Source organism: Pelodiscus sinensis, chromosome 10 (genome assembly GCF_049634645.1).
Source record: "Pelodiscus sinensis isolate JC-2024 chromosome 10, ASM4963464v1, whole genome shotgun sequence".
NCBI classification, from domain to species: Eukaryota; Metazoa; Chordata; order Testudines; family Trionychidae; genus Pelodiscus; species Pelodiscus sinensis.
Window position 1 is genome coordinate 3,189,482 of NC_134720.1, and position 22,742 is coordinate 3,212,223.

Sequence of the window (22,742 nt, forward strand, 5' to 3'; positions counted from 1 at the left end):
TGCCTACGTTCGAGGGATCAGTGCTGATAAGAAAAGGCAGACTTATTTTCTTGTCTGAGTAATTCAATTAATTTGTCCTTGAAAAAAGATTCCAATGGTTTGCTTTGAAATCCGGGGCGTTCCCGCTGCAGGTGGGGATTAAGATGAATTGGTTTTAAATTCATTTGCCAAAATTACCACCACAGCCCATGTTGTAGAAAGGGGATGTCTTTTTTCCTGGCCCTGTGCACCTTAACTACTCGCATTTTGCATCAGATCTTAGGACATGACATTTTTTCCCCACATACTGTATTTTTTAGTCCTATTCTTGTCTTAAATTAGTTTGCCCCTCCTGGTTAGATCCTGGAGTGTCTCTTCTTATTGCTCATATAAAAGACTAGAAGATGTACCCAGCAGCACTTGGGTTAACTCCATTTTTGCTTTTCTTCATTTAAATCATTGCTCTGGGCCAGGGCAGGGGAGGAGGGGTTCGAGGTGCAGGCTGCCCCCAGGAGAGAGGACAACACAGCCCCCTCTCATCACAGCAGCTTGGGGCCATATGAGAAGTACCTCTATGGCTGCTGCAGCTCCAGCGGGTACAGCCGGGGGAGGGGGCATGTCCCTCGGCTGGGGCAGGTCCAGGTTGGTCTGCCCCTTGCACTTCCCAGCCAGAGTGAGGAATGCAGCCAAATGGGCACTTTCCCCTCACTCCCGACAAAGGGGAACAGCCAGCAGTGTTCCTATACAAATTGGAGGGGACTGCAGCCCCCCTCCCTAAAGGGCATTTGGGGGAGTAGAAGGCTCAGGACTGGGGCAGTTCTGGATAGGGGGGAGAGGAGCACACCTGCAGCCAGCCCCTTGCACCGGCCTGTGATTCTGTCTCTGCCGTATGGTTTTGAGAGACCCAATCCCATTCCAGGCACAGCCCACTGTCCCAGCACAACCAAACCCGACCGAATGTGGTACTCTTAACTCTGAGGCTACGTCTCCGTTGGCATGATCTTGCACATGATCACGAGAGTTCTTGTGTTAAAGTATTTGCAGAAGAGCGCGTCTACACCGGCATGTGCCTTTGCGCAAGAGATGTGCTTTTGCGCAAGAGCATCCGTGCCAGTGTAGACACTCTCTTGTGCAAGAAAGCTCCGATGGCCATTTTAACCATAGGGCTTGCTTGCGCAAGAAATTCATGTTGCCTGTCTACACTGCCCTCTTGCGGAAGAACAGTTGCGTAAGAGGGCTTATTCCTGAGTGGGAGCGTCATAGTTCTTGCACAAGAAGCCCTGATTTCACACATCAGAAAATCAGTGTTCTTGCACAAGAACTCCCCGCCAGTGTAGACAGGTAGCATGTTTTTGCACAAAAGTGGCTGCCTTTGCGCAAAATCATGCCAATGTAGACAGAGCCCTACGGTTTAGGAGGGCTCTTGACCAGACAGACCCACAAACCCTCTCCGATAGCAGAGCCAGGCACCTACTCGCTTGTGCACATGCTTCAATCAAAACCAACATTTTAAAAAAAGTTCTCATGACTTTCTCGGTCAAATTACAGCTTGGGTTGCTAACGGTAACGCTGTAGCTGTAATAGGCTTACAAAAGTCTAAGCCCTTTGACTTACTAGTGCCCAGCACACGGGTTTAAAAATTAGCTGCTGCTATTCGTGCATATTCCAAGGGTTAAGAGGTGGCTGCCAGCTCTCAAAGCAGTGGTCAGATTGATCCTGGTCTGGATGTCTAAGGAAGCTGCCGGAGGAATCAGAGCTAGGCCCAGTGCCATTCAGTAGTTTTTGAGAGTGATCTGGCAGTAAATACAGCATCACAGGCCAGGAGCGGGGGAGGAGGGCTGGCCAAGGAGATGGAAGTTAAAAAGGAAGGAGCGGAGGAGACGGGAGGGTGAAAAGCTGGTAGCGTGGACAGTGCAGTCCAAGCGAGCCTGAGTCAATGGGCAGGGCAAAGCAGGTAGGGGCAGAAGTGAGCAATGATAAAAGCACAGGGGCTGCAGGGCTGGCACGATGGGTTTGGTCAGGTGGGTACCAGCTTGTGACTTCCGGTTCGCACCTCGCCTGCCAGCACATTCTTTCCCCTCTCAGGAGCATCCTGGGGTACCGCCGCCGCCAGCAGCGAGGGCGACCGCCCCAGGGGGGGGACCGACGCCGCCAGCAGCGAGGGCGACCGCCCCGGGGGGGGACCGACGCCGCCAGCAGCGAGGGCGACCGCCCCGGGGGGGGACCGACGCCGCCAGCAGCGAGGGCGACCGCCCCGGGGGGGTACCGCCGCCGCCAGCAGCGAGGGCGACCGCCCCGGGGGGGTACCGCCGCCGCCAGCAGCGAGGGCGACCGCCCCATTGAGGAGAGCTAGGGAGAGCAAACAGATCTCGGCTGCATGTAGCCACGGGGACCAAGTTTGGGGCCATTCCCTGTAGTGTCATGCTGCACAAGCAAGCTAAGTTGCATACAGCAGCACTTCACCCTTTGGCAAGGGGGTGGAGTCAGTGCTGGTGAAAGGCATGAGCCTAGTGTGGAGAGGGGGCCCTCCCACAAAGACACAGCCTATCCTCGGAAAGCAGAGGGGCCAGCTCTACTGGGTGAAATCAAAGGGAGGGTGGGTGGCCAGGCAGGGGTCAGCTCCTTCCCAGGTGTAGTCTGTCTCCTCCTGGATGGAGGAACCCCCTGGGGGCCTTGGCAGGACATTTAAAAGGAGGCCTATGGCCCCACCTTGTCTTCAGCTAGGGACACTGGTCAGATCCTGGAGGCAGAATCAAGCTGCCAGCCTGGGGAGTCCGAACTACACCCTGCTAAAAGGACTCTGTTTATCAGCAGAGGGCATCCTCACCCGCCCCACTGCCCTGCCAGCCGGCCTCTAGGGAACGTAGCCCCTGAAGGAGCCGTGGGACCACGGGCCCCTCAGGCGGGTCTGCCAGCCATGCAGACGGACGCGCTGCGAATAGGCCTGCACACAGCTGCTAGGCCCTGGGGAGTTGGGCGGCCTTCCCCGGGTGATGGGAGAAGGGCTTTGGGGCAACATGCCGAGTAGCAGCTCCTGCTCCCCTGACGCCCTCAAGAATGGCACTTGCGTTCTAGCTTCTCCTGCCAAGGTCTCCCCTTGTTGGAGCACACCGGGCAGTCTCCTTCTCTGGCCACCACCCCCCGGCTCCGGCCCCAGCCAGCGAGCGCACCACCCTACTCAAGCCAATGTCCACACAACAGCCCATTTCACCTCTAAAGACAAGGACGGGGGAGCTTCATGCACGCACGGCAGTGAATCCAGGGCCCTCCCATGACCGGCCAGGGCTCAGTTAAAAGAACAAACCACCATTGCTTTGAAAATAGTAAAGTCCAACCTTTTAGAGGTGGGACGTGCCAAAAAAGGGTTCTCCCAGGCAGCCGACCAGCTGCACGTGCGTTCTGATCGCATGCGCCTCCCCACGCAAGGTGTGCACACGGGCCCCTCAGAGCCACAGCCCAGCTGGCTTCCAGTCATGCCGAAGGTGCAACGGTCGCTCCAGGGCACAGTTATCCTCTGCCAACCAGCCCCTAGGGCAGGGCTCAAGCCAGCCTTTCCCAGGGGCTTTCCACCACTTTTGGAGGCAGCAATGGAATGGCTGATCCCCGGGCCGGGCCGTCCAGCAGAACGCGGGTGAGGGTTTCCGGGCAGGACAGCCAAGCCCGGCCCAGGAACATGCTGGCTGCAAAGCTGCGTGGCTGATGCTACAGCTTGTCGTCTGGATGCTGAAATAGTGTCCCCGTTTGCCTCAGCAGGGGGGCTCGGTGACGTAATCAAATGAAATATTCACACCGTGTCTGAAGGGGGATTATTCCCCTACACCCACTCCTGTCTGCAACCGTCTGCTTCTAAGACACCCCCCCCCCCATGTGGAGCCAGCCTTGCCCAGAGCACCTCTGTTTCAGCCCCAGCGCAGGGTTCACACACCCCAGCGCCCTGAGGTAGAGATCAGGGTTCTAGTGGCGGTTGTGACGGAAGTAAGCCAGGCTGGGCAACGGGCACCTGATTGGTAAGATGCACCAGGCTCCCGGGCTAGGGAGATGCCATGAGCGCTGCGAAAGGCACGCACAGAAGTCGGTTCCCAGGCTCACTGAATCCTCGGCTCCTGGGCCAGCTTACACCCCTTGAAAAAGTGTTACGTAAATTTGCCCCATGTCGCCTCACATGAACTAGGCCCACCTGCCCAGATATCTGGCATGAGTCACGCACACAGACAGGCTAGGAGGTAGACAGCTGCCACTCAAACCTCCCCCACTCTCCAGATTACTGAACTCATTGTAGGACACACACTTTGTATTCTGAAGTAAATGAGCAGGCTTCCAGATTAGGGCACTAGCCAACCACCCCTGCTCCTCCCCCCTGAAATTTTATTTTCCTTGCATGGCAGCAAAAAGCAAATGGACGAAGTGAATCCAGTGAATGGTTCTGTGTACCCATCCTGCTCTTCCAAGCCCCAGATTGGGAGTCAAACCTACCCCTGCCCCCCCCCAACAAGACAGACATGAACACATTAAGACAGTGATGGGCAACCTCAATTTGTGAGTAGGCCACAAGACTGTCGTAACCAAGTGGGTCTCCTGAGACAGGGTAGTTTTGCTCACTGCGCTTGTCCCCCTAGAATTTGGGGGATGCCCGAGCAGCGGAGGAGCGCTGGGACTGGCTGCCGAGGGAGCGGCCAGCTCACACAGTGCTGTGTGCCATCAGCCCGCACTGGACTGCACACGCCCTGGCTTCACGTGCCTGTCACTTTAATACCACGTAGCTTTTTCCTGCCAGTGGACAGAAACCAGCACAAGACAGAGGAAACGTTCGACAGCTTTTCCTAGCAGCAAGAGCTAGAGTTTCGGAGAAACTCTGCGGAGGGCAGCAGCTTACGACTCTCTTGTCAAGTTATCACACCCGGCCCTGCCTCACCTAGCAATTAGCCTAACCCTGCTCTTGCTAGGGAAGAGCTACGTTAGGGGTGCACAGTTTAGACTAGCCCGGGGGGCCCCCTTGGCACTACATAGGACTCTGAAGTGAGAGAACAGCACCCCCTTCTCTAACACCATGCCAGAGAGGGCAGTGCAAAGCAGCAGTTTGCCTGAGAGGGAACGCACGGCACTGCCCACATGGAATGGGTTTCGCATTCGCCAGGCCATGCATTTAGCTGGGGCGTGCTTGGCTGAAACGGACGGCAGGAGGGAAAGGTAGAGTGCTACCGCCTCTAGGCCACTGTAGCTCCAGTGTGCACGGCTCAGTGCTACTTTGCCCTTGAGCAGGGGTGGTAGGAATCAGAGGCAGAGGAAGGCAATGCCTGCCCAAACGGCCAGGCTGGCCCCTCTCACAGTCCCCCCCAGTCTCCCTTTCAGCACAGCTGCTGACCCCCTCCAGTCCAGTCTTCCAGGGCTGCCCAGGCCTCAGTTGTGCCAGCTGGGGCAGTCCACTCTCCCCATGCTCCCCTGCCACATGCCAGGGAGTGCACTGGGCGAGAAGCCTGCCCCTACGCTGCAGGGGAGGCTGGCCACAGGGGTCCTTGCCTCCTCCAGCCCTACCCTGACCCACTACCCAGCAACTTCCGTAACGTCTTCGCACACAAGGACTGTGCTTTGAAGTCCGTTCAAAGGGCAGCCCCAGGGTGTGGCCTTTGCGCCGTTCCAGGAGATCTGAGAGCCGGAACGGCGCAATGTTATGACACAATATTGCTGGGCACCGAACCCACTACAGGAGCCCAGCTGCTGCACTGAAATCTCACCGCCAGCTTCCTTTTTAGAAGTCACAGGGAGAGGGAGCCCAAGTCACCAGCCAGTCTCTTCAGGGCAGGCATGTTTTACTCAAAAGACTTTGCACAGGATTATACAAAAATCGCTTCCTGGGAGTACAAAATTGGCATTTTCAATCCAAATAGGTATGGCTCTTTCGTACACTGACAATTGCCCTCGACTTGGAAAGAGCTCTCCGAGCAGATGGTCTGGAAGGCGACAATGTTATTACCATTTGGTTTTCTTCATGTGCCCGCCCACTTTCAAAAAACAACACAAACACAAAACCCCAAGCTGCCTCACCTGTTCAGAAGTGTCCAAACCAAAAAAACTCCCAAACCCTCAAAACCCCAGGTGGCTGCTCGGTGGGGTTAGTTCTTTGAATCAGAGTTCGATAGAGGACTAAAACCCATCCACTATGGCTGTTCTCACGGTTCAGCCTATCTGTCTGCTTCTCTGTGGCACTTTCAATATGCGGGCTAGTAATTCTCTCTCGCTACTTGGCTCCAGCCCTAAGGCACCAGGCAACATTCCAGATGCTGCTACCTAGGACAATGCAGAACTACCCGAAAAACTGGCTACGGCTCTTACATGTGCAGATTATAATATCAAATGGAGAGCATGAACCACACCGCCACTCAACCAAAGGCTGAACGGTTGCACCTTCTGGACAAACACCCTTTCATGCACCTGGTTATTTGGTTATTGGAACATTCTTCTCGAGATTACATGCTGCGCTGGCTACAGTACGGATTTTCCAACACATTACTGAAGGCAAATTAGACTTGGATTTACTTTGCTTCAGCACAATCAGGTTTAAGAGTAATCAGGTCAGTATTGCTGAGGCTTTTCAGTCTATATAATATTAGCTAAAGGATCAAAATACTAGTGTTACATCTAAGTCTTGTATTACAAAATATCAGTCTTGAATTACTATTACAGGAGAAGCCATAGAAAGGCACAGAGCAGAGGTAGGATAAACATAAGTAAAAGCCATCTAGACAAAAGGAATTCTGAAAGGAGAATGAGCATCTACTCAATGAGACCTGCCAATAAAACTAACAACTCCCTTCCCCTTCTCAGAATAATTAAAAAGAGAAAACCTACGCAAGTTGAAAGTGGTGCTGAGTAAAACACACACAACTGTCCAGGCACTTTAAGTGACACAGTTAAGGCCTTGATGATCTAAGAAGTCTTCTTTTATGCATCTACCCTGATATTCTGGGTTGCTGCTCTACCTTACACAGGACCAACACACCCTAGTTGTGCCCTGCTCTGAGATTTAAAGCTTTATTTGGTGACAAGGAAGGAGTAGGGCAAGACTGGTCCAATGAGCTGCTCTTCACAGTCATTGTATTCCGCCGGTTTGGCGTGAATGAGCAAACCAGGTGTTTTGGTATAAATGAATGGTGGAATAATTTTGATGCGCTACTTACAGTCCGAGAGACAGAACTACTGCCACAAAGGCGTCTGACTTGCCAAACACAACTAGCAAAGAGTTCCCATGGACTCCCAGACACTACTGCACCGTCTGGCGAGCCACGCTGGAACGTTTCGAGAGAAAGTTTTCTGGTTCAGTCTCACCGATTGTAATAGCTCATTGCATCTACAGTAGGTCCTGTCTCAAATTGGCCCACAGCTTTCTACTGAAGCACATGACTGTTTCTGGCAACTGGCTATCATGCATCTCAGCAATAGGATTGGTTTTTTGGTGATTGGAATGCAAAGTCTCTAAGTCTCTGAAGTAAAGCTCCAGTCGGCAAAGGCAGAGGAGCTCTGGTGTTGCTTGTCAGTTCTAAGAGGCTGGCTAGTTGTTTTCAAATTTGGCGTAAGGGTTTTCTTCCTTAAACAAGCCTGAAAAAGAAAAAAAGCTCCAGTCAGACTAATGTATTTATTCCAGGGCTGGAAGGGAGGTGGGGATGGAAGAAGAAGGGGATAAATTGAGTGCACGCTGATCTTAGATGCAGGTAATCAAGTCGTTGAGACAATGCTCTTTCTGGCTGAACAAATGTCAATGTTGAACGAACATTGGACAAACGTCTCAGACACTTCGCCAAAGGATCAATGCCCACAAAACAGATATTAGACAGGATCACAAAGAAAAAACAGTTTCTTGCCATTTCAGCCAGAAAGGGCATTGTCTCAACGACTTGATTACCTGCATACTGCTTCAAAGGCATTTTAACACTAGACTTGAAAGAGAAACCTCTGAACTGTCATTCATGCTTAAATTTGACATTTTATGTCTGGGTCTCAACAAAGATGCTAATTACCTTACACATTACAAAGATGGCTTCCCCAATTATCACCTCTAATATCGTTAGCTCGCAGACAATAACCTCCCCCCCTCAGTTCTGAAATTTGGTTTGTCCTTTTTATACGTGTTCACTTTTTTATTATTATTATTGTATCCCTTTGGTATATATGGTTGTGCCAATTTTCTTCCACAATTTGATCTGAGGAAATGGGTCTGGTCCACAAAAGCTCATCACCTAATAAACCATCTTGTTAGTCTTTAAAGTGCTACATAGTCCTATTTTTTGTTTCAGCTAGACTAGACTAACATGGCTGTATCTCTATTACTAGGACTAATTATAATCACATGAAAATCAGTCTTGCTGCACCCCGCCTGGAACGTCAGAGCTTCCTCTTCCTCTTTGTTTCAGCAGATTTCAATTCAACCCCAGGAAAGCAGAGAAAAACCACAGAACAAGCTGCAGAAGGGCTGCATCTGAAGTGTTCACCGTAAAAGTGCTGTGGCCTCCGTCTGGCCTTTGTGGAGTGTAACTGAAGTCTCGTGGAAAGCAATTTGGTATAACGTAATGAACAGGTGACTTCACAGCTTTATAATTATGCAGTTTCTGTTCCCCTCCTGCTCACTAATAGGTGGTACGGGGTACCTTACCAAACACATACTAGGGAGGAACACAGCAATTGCTATCATAGCTAAAGTGCAACTGATCATTTGGGTGCCTGTCCACCAGCCAGTGTTTTGTTTATGGCAAGGGATCACAAGAACTTTAGTGCAATACAAAGATTTGAAGAAGCACTTGAAAGAGAAAGTCACTTGCAAAATCAGGAGGTTTACCGTATTTCTTCCGGATTTCATCATGGCGAGATTTCATCTCCGCTCTCCTACAAAAAAGCCATAAGAGAGAGACTTTAAGAAGTATAAACTAATGAAGTTGTCTCCTCCTGACCTTTTCCCTCCCAAGTACCCCTGTCTGGAACTAGTATCTATCGGGTTAGACAGTTACCAGACTGCATACAGACTGTGTTTCCCTGCCCCCAAAAGGCCTGGAGAAAGAGCATCAAATGCAGCAACTCAGGACACGAGAGCAAGCCTATCAGAAAGATCCAGGTCAGATAATAATAAATAAATGGAAGCAACTAAGGATGCAGTGTTGTAGCCATTGCTCCCAGGAGTTATTAGAGAGACAAGGTGGACGACAGAGTCTTTTACTGGACCAACTTCTGTTGAGAGACACAAGCTTTTGAGTTTACACAGATGCTGAAGAGCAGAGAGAGGCGCAAAAGCTTCTCTCACCCCGACAGAAGTGCAGTAGAAGATATTGCCTCACCCACCTTGCCACTAAGAGGATCAGAAACAGTTTCAAAGTCTAAGAAGTTAGTAAACCAATGCTTCCAAATCGTCTCACGTTTAATCGTCAATTTAAAAGGATGTTGCCAAGCTGCATTATAATCTCAACTGGTCACCCATGGCAACAGTCTCCAGAGATGCTTGCTCAAGGTGAACGTGACATTATCCTTAGCCAGAAGTGGCAGGCACCAAGGACTGTGTGCGCAACGATACATTTAAATTACTGACCAACCACTGCCTCATGCTGTGGGGAGACTGGTATACGCACAATAGATGGGTATTTCACCGCTATGCCGTCCCATGTCTCCAGTATGGAGACAGGTGTGCCGAGCTGTTCACGGAAAGTTATTTTAGGTAGAAGATGATCTATTCTGCTTTGCCCCGTTTCCTCCCATGGGGTACTCACCTCTCTTCTTGACGTACTCGCCTCTGTTCCTTCTCCCTGGCAGCCTTTTCATCCTCTTTGTCTGGCCTGGCAGAAACAACAGGCAGTCAGTGTGTTTGGCACTCACCAGCGTTTTAGCATCTACTTAAGCTTTGTGCAGCTCTTTTAGAGAGCTGCAGTAGGGATCAGCCTTTCAGATACTTGCTTTTTGCTCTTCTTCTTCCTGCAGCAGCAGTAGCAGCAGATGCAGACAGAGACAAGGATCACGCCTCCTACCACGGACATTGTGATGATCAAGGCTTCAAAGTTCACTGGACAGGAGAAAACATTGGTAAACACAAAACTGGAAGATGTTAAGCGAGAATTACAATCTTGAGCACATAGAGTTATGACACAGAAGCCATTGGTTTCGCTTTAAAACATTTATATTAGCTTGACCCATTTGTTTTGTTTAGAAAGCAGTGCAGATATCGGACGACTACAAGCAAACAGGTTACCAGAGCATACAGGTGTTCTACAATTAACTGATGCATAACTTAGGCTTGTCAGTCCTCCAAGATTGTCTACAGGAATTAAAAGATCAAATCTTTAAATTAAAGATTGTAACACGACGACACCTTTAGGAATGTATCCAAGCCAAACTGGCAACCCTAGCATAACTGTACACCAAGTTATAGCTATTACAGCAGCTATCAAGAACTTGCGAAGATACCAATGTGTTCTGAGGGGTCAGACAATGCCCCTGTGAAAACACGTACCACCTGATTGTATGCTTGCAGGATGGGGCAATTTAAATACAGTCACATATAAAAAAAAAGTTGTTTATTTTGCTGTAACCAACTTGAAAAATATGCAACAGCACCAACTGAAGTCAGAACATGTAGTTAAATTATGAAGCTGTTTTTAAGCAGTTGTATGGCAGTCATACTACTGGTAGCAGGTCTTATTTAAGCTGCCCTAGAAGCAGAAAACAAAACACGAGCATTAAAATGGCTTTCTTCACAAGGTCATAGAAATCCAAAAAGGCCTGATGATTCCCTGTATACCAACACCACGTCAATGAGAACGTGACTAGAAATGGAGGATCTTTGACTCGTAGGTAGAAACCCAGTTCCAGAACAAACTTCCTGGACAAGTTCAAGAGCAAGTCTGATTCCTTCCTTGGTGTAATGTGTATCTGACAACAATCACCAACTCTTGGGCCGAGATGGACAGAACCCTCCCACACACACTAGGGATGCCAATGTGTAGATGACCACACGATTAACCGGTTAATCCTGTTGACAACATGCATTCTCCCTCCCCCCCCCCCAGATCTTGCTGCCTCTGTATCAGAGGCAGGAGGGCGAGGGGCAGGTGGGAGTCAATAACGCATGGGGAGCCGGTTCCATGGACCTGCCTCCACATCCCGCTGCCTCCTCTCTCTGGACGATACCACTTCAGAGGCAGGCCAAGGAGACAGCATACCACAAATGGGAATTAAGTGCAAGTCCAGACTGGAAGCCCATCTTCCTTCCCCTCAATGCAGGGGGAGGGGGGGGGAGGAGAAGGGGTTAAGTCTATTATCTAAAAATTGCAGGAGAGACTTGAGTAGCAGAGCTTTTGGATCTAGCTGAAATTGAAACATCTGCATTAAATCCAGCCCAGCTCAGAATGTAGCCAAAGTTAATTTCAGTCACTGTTTGCTAGGCTCTGCCCGCCTCTCCGTTTTTTATACCCTCAAAGGCTGCAACTGATGCCTCACGGCAGCAGCAGAGTCTGTAAGCCAATATTCAGGATGCTACGGCCTGGGTTCCACCCCCGGATCAGGCAAGAGAGTCGATTTTCCACTCCATGCTGTGAAGTTTTCCTGGGTAATGATCCCCATCCATCAGCAGCAAACGAAACTGGGTGTACCACACCTGTTACTGAACTGCCAAAGAGCACGTTGCTGTACAAATCTGTGGAAGCAGGCTCTTTGCTGGCCACGCCTCTCGTGCGTATTGCCATCCAAGCAAAAGGTCAACTTCCCCTTGATGAAAAACCCTTACACTATGTAACTTAAAGATCAGTGATGAACAGGAACCAAAACAAGACCCGAAAAGTTCATGCTGGTTGTGCTGACTGTGCCATGCCCGATAAGGCAGAAAAGAAAAAACAGGAAACCATCTCACCCCCTTACTCCTGTCCCTTAACAGACAGGGTCTGCTAGCCTATCACAAAAAGCATGCAAAAGCTCTCTCTATAAAACAGCTTCCCCTCCTGTATCAAATTGAGGAATCCCGAATAAACATTGCAAGGCAGAATATGAGCCAGGTCCGAGGACTGATCACCCGAGGGCCACCTCCCGCTCACTGAACCAAATGAGTTCCTGTAGAGCGTAACGTATACCAAATATAACGCATACCAAATATGTTGTTGTTGTAGTTTGTGTGTCTGTTCAATGTAAGTATTGTTATCTGAAATTGTTTAGAGGTATTGTTAAGTAGTAGTGTTAAAAGTTTTAGATAAATGATTAGTCTGATAAGTAACACTGATGTAAATGTAACTGTTAATAATCCCTAGTCCCTTGTTAACAACTATTGGGATTTAGAGAAACCTCAAGGAAGTTTCTTTACTGTATTGCATTTTGCTTATTGGACATTCTAATAATTATTTGGTTCCTACGTATGTAAGAAATTGATAAAATCATAATTTATACGTAGAAGCCCTTTAATAAAAGTTTCAAAGATATTTAGTAATAGTTTGCCTGTTTCTGCGCCTCCCTGGGACTAGCCACATTTCCGAACCTTTTACTTTAAATCACAAAATCCAGCTCAGCAGCGGATACATTTTGTTCCTTCAAGCGATTAAAAGGCAGGGATCAGTCCTTTGCAGGACGCTCATTTAGAATTTAGGAATATTTTGTGTCCCCCCCCCCCTTACTAGGATTCCTCATACGCTTAGTATTTTAGTCAGACCCCTGACTGGTCCCTCCCCCAAGGCTGGGGACAACAGAAGCCATCACACAACAAACGCGCACTTTGCTCTAAAGGCACAAGAGATGTCTGACAAGGCACTTCAGTTCCTTCACGAAAATCCAACTCAATGACTCGCTTTACGTAACCTCTACTGAAACATTAACAAAGCCAAAGCCTTGCAAGCTACCCCGAGGAGAACTAGGCCAGCCACGTCCGGGATCACCGGCCAGCGGACAACAGTGCATTTTTGTCTCTGCCCTCAAGCCTGCTGCATGTGAGGAACTTCATTCATAGACTCCAAGCCAGAAGGGTCTATGATGACAATCTGACCTGCATAACACAGGCCAGAGAATTTCACCCCATTATTCTGCCTTCTAATGCCACGTCTAGAGCATCTTTTAGATCTTTTTAAAGAAGGGATTCTGTTAGGTCCGTTAATGAAGGGATCACTACCGTGTGCAGTGACACAAAAGGGAGGGGAAGCCATTATTAAAGCGTGTATAGCTTCTAGATACCTGCAGATGTGCCACATGATTCCCTATACAGGCCTACCCAGTTCACCAAGAGCAGGAAGAGGTGCCTGCACCTACAGGAATGGGAGGCTGAAAAACTGTGGACCATATCAGGCACAAATACTGGGTCAGGTAATGTATTTTATTGGACTAACTTCTGGTGGCGAGAGACATGTTAGAGCCACATGGAGCTGTTCTTCATGGACTACAACACCACTGCATGTGCAGGGGTTCTCCAGCTTGCTAGAGGATATTGACCGCGAGCTCAGTCATGTAAATCTAGGACCAAGATGCAGATTTTTAAGGGGACAATTATCCTTAATCCATTTCAGTGGCTAAGGCAAGTGCCGAGTCGCTTGGGGACTTTAACTCATGACTGGATGTTTAAGAAGATGGTCCAGCCACAAGTCACTTGGGGTGTCTACACGCTGCACCATTATTTCGAGATAGCTAGCGTTATTCCGAAATAACAACGCGAGCGTCTACACAGCCATTCCGTTATTTCAAAAATAATTTCAAAATAACGGATGGCTTATTCAGAAATCTGTAAACCTCATTCTACGAGAATACCGCCTATTCCGAAAGAGCTATTTCAAAATAAGGCACAAGTAGACGCTCCAGTGCTGCTATTTTGAAATAGCCCCTCCCCAGGGCCGTTCCAAGTTCTTCCTCCCCAGTACCTCTTGGGGCTTGAAATCAAGGTAGCACATCAACATTAGGGAAGCCTGCCTTGGACTAATTTTGAGGCTTCCCTGCAGTGTAGACGTGCTATTTCGGAATAGTTATTCTGAAATAGCTTATTTCGAAATAAACGTGCAGTATAGACGTACCCTTGGTTAATGCTCATTTAGCCCAGTAAACTTCTATGACCAGTACTATATAGGACATCAAACCAGATACGAATACAGGTCTTTTCTAGCCTTAAAAAAAGGCCACCAAAGAGCCACACACAGGGAAGTATAGCTTGCACGTTGCCGTTTGTCTTGCAACATTTGCTGTACAGAACTCATCTGCTCTTCACCACAGAAGGGGACAACCTGGACTCCAGTTCCCAGAGGCGAGGCAAGGCTACTGACACCAGTGGTGTATGAAGCACTTGCTGATGTCCCTCTGACACCTGGTTCGTTTCACCCAGCCCCTAACGACATACAGAAGCTACCTCGTGTTCAAATCCTACTTATCCACAGACCTGTAGTCAAATCCTACTTATCCACGGAGTTATTCTATTGCCAGCAGAAAAGGAGATGGTCCAGAAGACTCTGCATGAAGAGGTGGTCTTTGAAAACACTTGATATAGCGAGGGTCTCTGCTAACACAGTGTAGCATCACCCTAGTGACACTTGGAAGTTCCTCTTCTTACAACAGGTGTAACAAGCAACAGAGGCTGCTGAACTAATATGGTGCCAGCCATCTGAAGTGACTATGTTTTCCAGAAGTCACTGAAGTAAAATCCACTTACCCCAGCAGACTCCCCAGCGTGCAGAACTCAGCTCACAGAGAGAGCGAGGCGGGAGAAGGTTTTTAACCGGGTAATCCACACACCTCTTGCTGCTGCTGCACCACAGACACTGAAAGAGAAGCAAAGCAAGTGAGCTGGAAGTGCAAGAGGATTTGGATGCCATGATAATACTAGGTAGCACAAGCGATGCAATGCTCTTCGCTGGAATTCAAGCCAGGCAAGCTTGCAAACCAAGATGTAGGACATGCAGATATATCGGAATATAGCGAGACAAGTGCACAGGGCTGATGTGAGTGACCTGTATTTGATGATCGACAGTTAAAGTATTGTGGAGACCTACGATGGCTAAGTGCTAAGTTACATGGTGCTGTGGGGATACAGAACAGCAGACTCCTGAGGCATTGTGAAAGCGCAGTATCTTTCTTGACTTGCAAACCGTTTCAAAAGTGCAGTATTGTCAGTGCCTTGAACTTTGCTAGAAAGCATTTCTCCGGAAAGCGTTGCTGCTGTTTGATGGTATGGAAAGTATGCCTCAGCCTAGTCTGTCCGGAAAGAAGCTTTCTATGCAGCTATGGATTTATAATAGTTACAGCCCATTTTTGCAAGACAAAAGGCCCAAATGCACTTTCTAGATGAAGGCATTGAAAAAATAAAGCGAGGAAACTCTATAAATAAATGGAAACGACACCCTAAGCCAGGACTTAGTTTAGCTGTGTGCACATCTTACCCACCTGTGATCTTAGTGTGGCATACGCCCTACCACCCCCTGCATCCTTTACCAACGATAGCTGCATCTTGCTTTGTATTTAGAGGAGCTCTTTGGCAAAGGAACATGCCTTTTTTGTTTGCTGAGGCAAGGACCTAAGTGTGCGGGATTCTTAACATTTTGAGTGAGAGATAAATCGAAGGAGCCAACGCAGCTGTGCCTTCTATGCGTCTGGCACGTAGGACTTGATCCAAGTCAATGTGGTCAGGCTGGCAGTTTAAACGCCTGTGAAACAGGATGCATGTGAGTGCACAGTGTTTAACAGGTGTTCCACATGCTTTTTTTTGGGGGGGGGGGGGGAATGTACAGCTGCCCTCCTTTCCCCATGGCCCCAATGCGAGGCACTGCTCTAAAGAGCGGCACCACAGACTGTGGTGTTTTTGGCAGTGTAGACAGGGCCCATGACGACGGTTTCAAAGCGGTCTGGAGCTGCAGCATAGCCAGAGCCTTGTCCGAGAACCCTTTTAGAACCAATTAAAGGTTTAACCGACTGAAGGTAGAATTTAGCCCCACTGGAACCTGAACAAAGTCTGCTGACTTTAAGACCAACGTTTGATAACTTTCCCCAGCTCCCATTCGTCCCAGTACCTCCGCCACCTCCAACCACAACCGAGCCCTATTTCTATTTGATGGGGGAACCAAAGTCGGGGGAATCAAGTCTGTCCTGCTGCCTACCTATCAAATCTAACCCAGCTATTGTTCCAATATACCCGGTTAGTAAATTCTGAGCATTAGTTGCTATCTCCTCATACAGGAGCTAGCCATCGGTACAAATCCCACCTCGTAGAGGAAACTGTACAAGACAGTTAATCATGATGTGGTCATGCGCAGTCCTGTGGTCCTAGAACAATGGGCAATGCAGCTAGACTTGAGCACTCACAAGACTATCATCTGATTAGAGGCGGCTACAAGAAGTGCATCACGAGGTGTTTAAAGAGAAGCTTATCAAAGATTTGATTGGTAATATCAGGAAATACGCAGGCACCGCAATGTACATTAGAGACCTCTCACAAACTCCAAATAAAATGCCGCCTTCTTGCCTCACCACAAGTTGATCAGGGCTGGGAGCAGAAGGAATTTCACAGATAGTTAAGTGTATCCTAGTATCCACACACCAAGCGACTGGGGCTCAGAAACAGAACCCTGAGATTCATCCCATCGCTCCTCAGTTACCGTCCATGTGTCTGTGTCTGTGTCTGTGTCTGTGCGTCCGAGACAGATTTTCCTCTCTGGCTTTCCAACAAGTTACGATACGAGGACTAAAATGTGTGCCCTGAGGAAGACATGCAATGTGTTGTGCACAGGCCCAAGAGAGATGTGACAAGCTTTCAAGAGGGTCTCGGGACTTGACAGGCTAAGGACACGACTGCTGCAGTCTCAGAGGGCTGGCTTCATCAAACTCAATAGCCAGAACCCCACAAAAAGAGAACCACGGCCACACAAAGAAGCTGTTCCCACTGATGCCACAAGTTCTAGGCTAAGGCTGGGTCGCGGAAGAAAGGAACAGTGGAGGAGCTGGAACGCGGAACTCGTTCTGGAGGGCTGAGCAGAGCCACGTTTCTATTGGTACTCTCAGGTTGTGAAGCAGGGCATGTCGGTTTATTGGATCAAACACACCTGGAAGATTGTGTGAACCAGCAGTTCTCCACAGCCCCTGGGGGCCTTGAGCCCTTTCAGGGACCCTGCAGCTGGAAGCAAGAGCTGGAGCCCAGACTCTGAAGCCCTGAGCACTGGTAACCTCCCCTCCCCACAGGGCCAGAGCAGAGTAATCTGAAGAGCAGAGCCACTCCCCACACACACTTCCTCCTCTCTCCACCCCGAGGCAGGGGCCAGAGTCTGACAGTGCAAGCAGCTGCCGCTCTGGCCAGTGCCCGAAGCCGGCAGCCACAACATCCTGTGTCCTGCTGCAGAGCCGCCTGGGGAGCAGTGACCACAAGGGAGCCCCATTTGCCCTCTTCCTAACCCAAACTGCTCTCTGCCTGCACCTTGAGCAGTTTTCAAACTTTTTGAGCTGACCCTCCACCACCTGCAACCCTGCCAGGCTGGGAGGCGACACTGCCTTCCTCAACCCTGCCATGAGGAGTTGGCCCAAATCCCTCCAGCCCCTCCAAACAGAAGTCAAGCCATGCCTACACTCAATGCTTCAAAAACGCCAAACCTAAGGGGGAGAGATAGCTCAGTGGTTTGAACATTGGCCTGCTAAACCCAGGGTTATGAGTTCAATCCTTGCGGAGGCCATTTAGGGATTTGGGGCAAAAATCTGTCAGGGATGGTACTTGGTCCTGCTGGGAAGGCAGAGGACTGGACTCAATGACCTTCCAAGGTCCCTTCCAGCTCTAGGAGACAGGCAATCTCCACTCATTTTTTTAATGTTATGTTGACACAGCAAGCTCACTCTCACAAATCTACTACTTACCGTGACATTTTTCAGGCACTCTTCACAAGTTTTGTTTGTGTACTGGTGACAAGCTGTGGAAAGGGGAAAAAAGAAAACCATGTCAGTATTTTGCTTCGAGTAAGTTTGTTAAGATTTTAGAAAGTAAAAATTGTAAACTCTCACCCCCACCTTTTATTAAGGGGGGTGGGGGGGCTCCTGGAAGTAGGGATATAAAGGGTTAAATGGTGAACCAGTTACCCAGTAATCATCACTCTTACCAGGTGATTCTTACTGCATAAGTGGTTAACCAGTAGCCCAGCCAGGATGGAGTGACCCTCCACCTACCGGATCCCTGTTTAAATTTAAACATTTAACCCGTTTTAAAAAGTTCACTAGATTTTACAGCCCTACCTGGCAAGCTGAGATCCCCAATAAGCCAGTTTAAAAGGTGACTAGTGAGAGAGCTGACAGAACCATTGTCCCAAACTATGCACATAAGCCTCTAGATCTGCTCTTGAAATGTCACTCTCCCCCAAGTCAGAGAGACACCACTACATACGATTGTCCAGAGCTAACAGTGCTCAACAGCTCACACTGCTGTTGAGTTTAAAAAAGTGAGCCATACAAGCAGGGGCAGATGAGGATTTTGTGGGGTCCAGGACAGCACAATTTTGCGGGGCCCCCCCTTTGACACGGCGCATGCGCAGTGGTGTCACGCGCATGCACAGTGGCGCCACGGCTCATGCGCGGGGCTTCTTGAAGAGCAGGGCCCGGGGCGGCTGCCCCGCTCGCCCTGCCCTCTATCCGCCACTTCATACAAGTTTTGAAAATAAACACTACATGCACATTTGACTGTGCTATATCTTTGCAGCTAGGCAGCACTACATATTCCAAAATAACCCCAAAAACCTTTAATAGTTTTGCTTGTCTAATTAACTATAGTGTAAAGTGCAACAGCTTCCTCCCTATTCACTGTTCACTCGTGCTTTGTCTCAGAAAACCTGAGAAACAGCACCATACCCTCAGTATATTCCCACTCTATGTCCGTATTCTTGCCGTAAGTGCAACTCTTGTGGCCTAGCACCTGGTGTATCAACAGGGGACTTTCATGCCAGGATCTCAAGGGCTTCCACAGGTTCCACAACATACTTCAGAGACTAAACAGTATTACGACAACCTCTTTTCCATGCAGGCCCATTGTGGGATGTTCTAACATTTAACTTTGAAAACATGATTTTAGTCCAGTGTTTATTAATTGTTGGGAAAGCAGGTTATGCCAGGGCTCAACGCTCAGATCTGTAATTACATAAAAGCTTTAAAAAGAACACCAGTTTTGCTCAGCCACCTGTTGGCAATGACTTTCTTGATGAATATTGACTGTAGATTTATCAATGTGTTCATGTTGAGAAAACCTATTACCACCCCTGCAGGAATAACGATGAAGAAGCCAGATGTGGAGCTAATGACCCATTAGAGAGAGATCCTTGACTAGAGTAGAGAGTCCTTTCGCTACACTGCTATTAACTCATGGACTCTGTGGTGCTATAAAGACATGTGACCAAGTCACCTGGTGCTGGAATTCATCTTGAATTTTGTACTTTCCACAAGTTTTCCTGCCTTTGGAAAATTCTATATAAAGCTGGGGAAGTAAACAATGTCTGTCTTCATCTGGCTTTACAGACTTGCCTCCCACCCACCCCAAGGAGAGATATGAAAACACATGGAAACAAGAGGATTGCAATGACAAGGGTGGACCCAGATCAGAAAAGACCAGAAAAGACATCTCCGGCCTCTTCCCATCCATATTCTATAGTCTCTTGGTTACCTTAGCGTGCTTTTGCTCCACAAAGATTTCTCTCTTCAACCAAAATGGATTGTTAGAAATACAGGACACAAGAGCTCTCCACTTCACTACAATGCTGCCTACTGCCTTACCTGCCTCTGCCCTCGCCCTCAAAAACTTCAGGAAGATTAACATTTGAAAAGGAAATAAACTTAAAGAGTGTTTGAGGAGTAGCTGAGAAAGTTGTCCTGTCCAAACTATAAAATTTGAGTCATGCCCTATTTAGGGGAGTGCCTTTCTTGATAAGATTTTAGTGAAACTGAACATTCCAACAGTGGTCTGTGGAAGATGATCCACTACACACGAAAAAGACCCTCGACCATCTCTTTTGTAAACCAGAAGAGAGAAGGGTGTTATTGCAGAAATGATTTTCCATTAGCTACAACGCAGATCCGTTTTGTGTTTTCATTTACAGCCAAGATTGCTCCCTAATCACATGACCACAGTTATGGTTTCTTTTAGGTTATATCCTCAGGGTACAGCCCTTGAAGTGAGTCAGCATTCTATGAACATAGACAAGGTAGGCGTATACACACGACTCCACATTTTACTAGGGGTGTTGAGAAGCGTGTAATTTGTTAATCAGGGATGCATGTAGACAGTAGCATTACTTATCAGTTAATTGTTTAACCAACTACACTATTACATTCCTACAATTTAGTGGTCAGAGACTCACAAATCCACACTAATGGGAGAGCCCTAATACAAGAGAGAGACCTTGCATTATAGTCTGTCTAGATTAGGCAACAGGTCCTTTAAAAACAATTGAGTTTGCCAACATGATTTGAAGTGCCCTAACTCCTACAGCCTCTCTCTTACTAGGCTACAAGGTGGGTAAAGACTGCATTTTTTGGAGGGGGCTCCCCAGGAGTTGCCTGCCACCCCCGCATGTAGGACATTTAAAGGAGTTACACAGTTGAACACATTAACACCCTTAGTTTCCAGTGGGGATGTAAAAAGTCATTTTAAAACGACTCCAGTTAGGAATCCCAGCAGTTACACACCCGGGGGCTCTGCAGTATAAAACCCTTAAATATGCTTTAGAGCAGAGCCCTCAGCGAAGCCTCCCCAGGGGGTTTCGCTCCAGGCTCTGCAGCCAGGTCCCCAGCCCTGCCCCTGGGGAGCCGGTGCATAACCTGCAGTGGCAGGCCCGCCACACACCAGCGCTGCCCCAAGGAGGGGCATTTCGGGGGGAAGGGGCTGGCCCCTCGCAGGCGCGGCGAGACGCGCCAGGAGCCCGCAGGCCCGGCCTTGGAAGCAGGGTGCCCAGTGGCAAGTAGCAGGCAGGCACAGGGGAGCTCGCGGGGCTTCCACGAGGGCGCGGGCTGGTCCCAGCAGCCGGGGGGGGGGGGCGGAGCCCGGGGGCAACACCAGGCACAGGAAGCGGGGGGGGGGGGGCCCGGGGCTGAGAGGGAGGTGGGGGTCAGACACGGGGGGGGGGAATCCAAGGGGGGCAACTGTGGCCGGGGGGGGGGCCGGGGGCAACACCAAACACAGGAGGCGGGGAGGGGGGCACGGGGCTGAGGGGGAGGTGGGGGTCAGACCTGCGGGAGGTGGGGGGGGTGACTGGGGCCGGGGGAGGGAGCACAGGGGCGACACCAGACACGGGGGGGGCAGAGGGAGGCGGACCCGGGGGCTTATGGGAGCCCCGGCGGGGGGGGGTGACCGGGGCTGGAGGGTTGTGGGGGGCCCGGCGGGGGGGGGTGACCAGGGCCGGGAGTCGGACCCGGGGCAAGCGGGGGGGGGGGGGGGGTGACCGAGGCTGTGCGGGTGACCGGGGCTGGGGAGGGGTTGGACCCAGGGCAGGTGGGGGGGGTGGCCGGGGCTGTGGGGGGTGAGGGGCCCGGCGGGGGGGTGGCCGGGGGCTGTGGGGGGTGAGGGGCCCGGCGGGGGGGTCGGGCCCGGGGCAGGCGGGGGGGGGGGGGTGGCCGGGGGGGTGAGGGGCCCGGCGGGGGGGTCGGGCCCGGGGCAGGCGGGGGGGGGGGGGTGGCCGGGGGGGTGAGGGGCCCGGCGGGGGGGTCGGGCCCGGGGCAGGCGGGGGGGTGGCCGGGCCGGGCTCTTACCCGCGGGGGCGGCGCCGCGCGGGCCCAGCAGCAGCAGCAGCGCCAGGGGGGCGCAGAGCAGGGTCCCGCCGCCCGGAGCCATCGCACCCAGCGGGCCCCGCCGCCGCCCGTCGCTATGTGCTCCGGCCTCGCCCGCCCCCTGCCGGCAACGGGCCCGCGCGCCGCCCCGCCCCGCCCCGAGCCGGGCCCTCTGCAGCCGGGGGCGGGGCCGGGCCGGGCGGGTGCGCGGGGGGGGGGCTCTGCAGCCGGGGGCGGGGCGGGGCCGGGCCGGGCAGGGGGCCGGGCGCGGGGGGGGGGCTCTGCAGCCGGGGGCGGGGCTGGGCCGGGCAGGGGGCCGGGCAGGGGGCGCGGGGGGGGGCTCTGCAGCCGGGGGCGGGGCGGAGCTGGGCCGGGCGGGGGGCGCGGGGGGGGGGGCTCTGCAGCCGGGGGTGGGGCCGGGCGGGGGCGCGGGGGGGGGCTCTGCAGCCGGGGGTGGGGCCGGGCAGGGGGCAGGGGGGGGCCGGGCGGGGGCGCGGGGGGGGGGGCTCTGCAGCCGGGGGCGGGGCTGGGCCGGGCGGGGGGTGCGGGGGGGGCTCTGCAGCCGGGGGTGGGGCTGGGCCGGGCAGGGGGCCGGGCGGGGGCGCGGGGGGGGGGCTCTGCAGCCGGGGGCGGGGCTGGGCCGGGCGGGGGGTGCGGGGGGGGCTCTGCAGCCGGGGGTGGGGCTGGGCCGGGCAGGGGGCGCGGGGGGGGGGCTCTGCAGCCGGGGGCGGGGCTGGGCCGGGCGGGGGGTGCGGGGGGGGCTCTGCAGCCGGGGGTGGGGCTGGGCCGGGCAGGGGGCCGGGCGGGGGCGCGGGGGGGGGCTCTGCAGCCCGGGCCTGGCGTTCCCCGCTCGGGGCCGGGCTGCAGCGGCGCCTCCCCCCGGCCCCGGCGGGCTGCTCGGGCCCAGCAGGCGGAGGCTCTGACCCCCCCGCGGATCAGCGGGGCGGGCGAGCTGCGGGGTCAACGCGCTGCCCCTTTCCCCGGCGGCTACAGGGCGAGGCTGGGCGCGGGGCACCGGGAGCGGAGCGGCACATCCCCCGGGGCAGGCGGCGCCAGTGATT

The 22,742-nt window shown here is 51.8% G+C and overlaps 1 protein-coding gene across 1 annotated transcript; it reads right to left on the reverse strand.

The window, feature by feature from the left end:
- Positions 1 to 5,769: 5,769 nt before the first annotated feature.
- On the reverse strand, positions 5,770 to 21,830 carry PTTG1IP (PTTG1 interacting protein). The gene is made up of 7 exons (XM_075937329.1): positions 21,664 to 21,830; positions 17,797 to 17,849; positions 14,615 to 14,723; positions 9,910 to 10,015; positions 9,726 to 9,791; positions 8,807 to 8,853; positions 5,770 to 7,572 (listed from the first exon to the last, which is right to left on the reverse strand). The coding sequence occupies exons 1-7, from the start codon at positions 21,743 to 21,745 to the stop codon at positions 7,526 to 7,528; spliced, it is 510 nt and encodes a 169-aa protein (XP_075793444.1). The 5' UTR covers positions 21,746 to 21,830; the 3' UTR covers positions 5,770 to 7,525.
- Between the last annotated feature and the right edge of the window lie 912 nt (positions 21,831 to 22,742).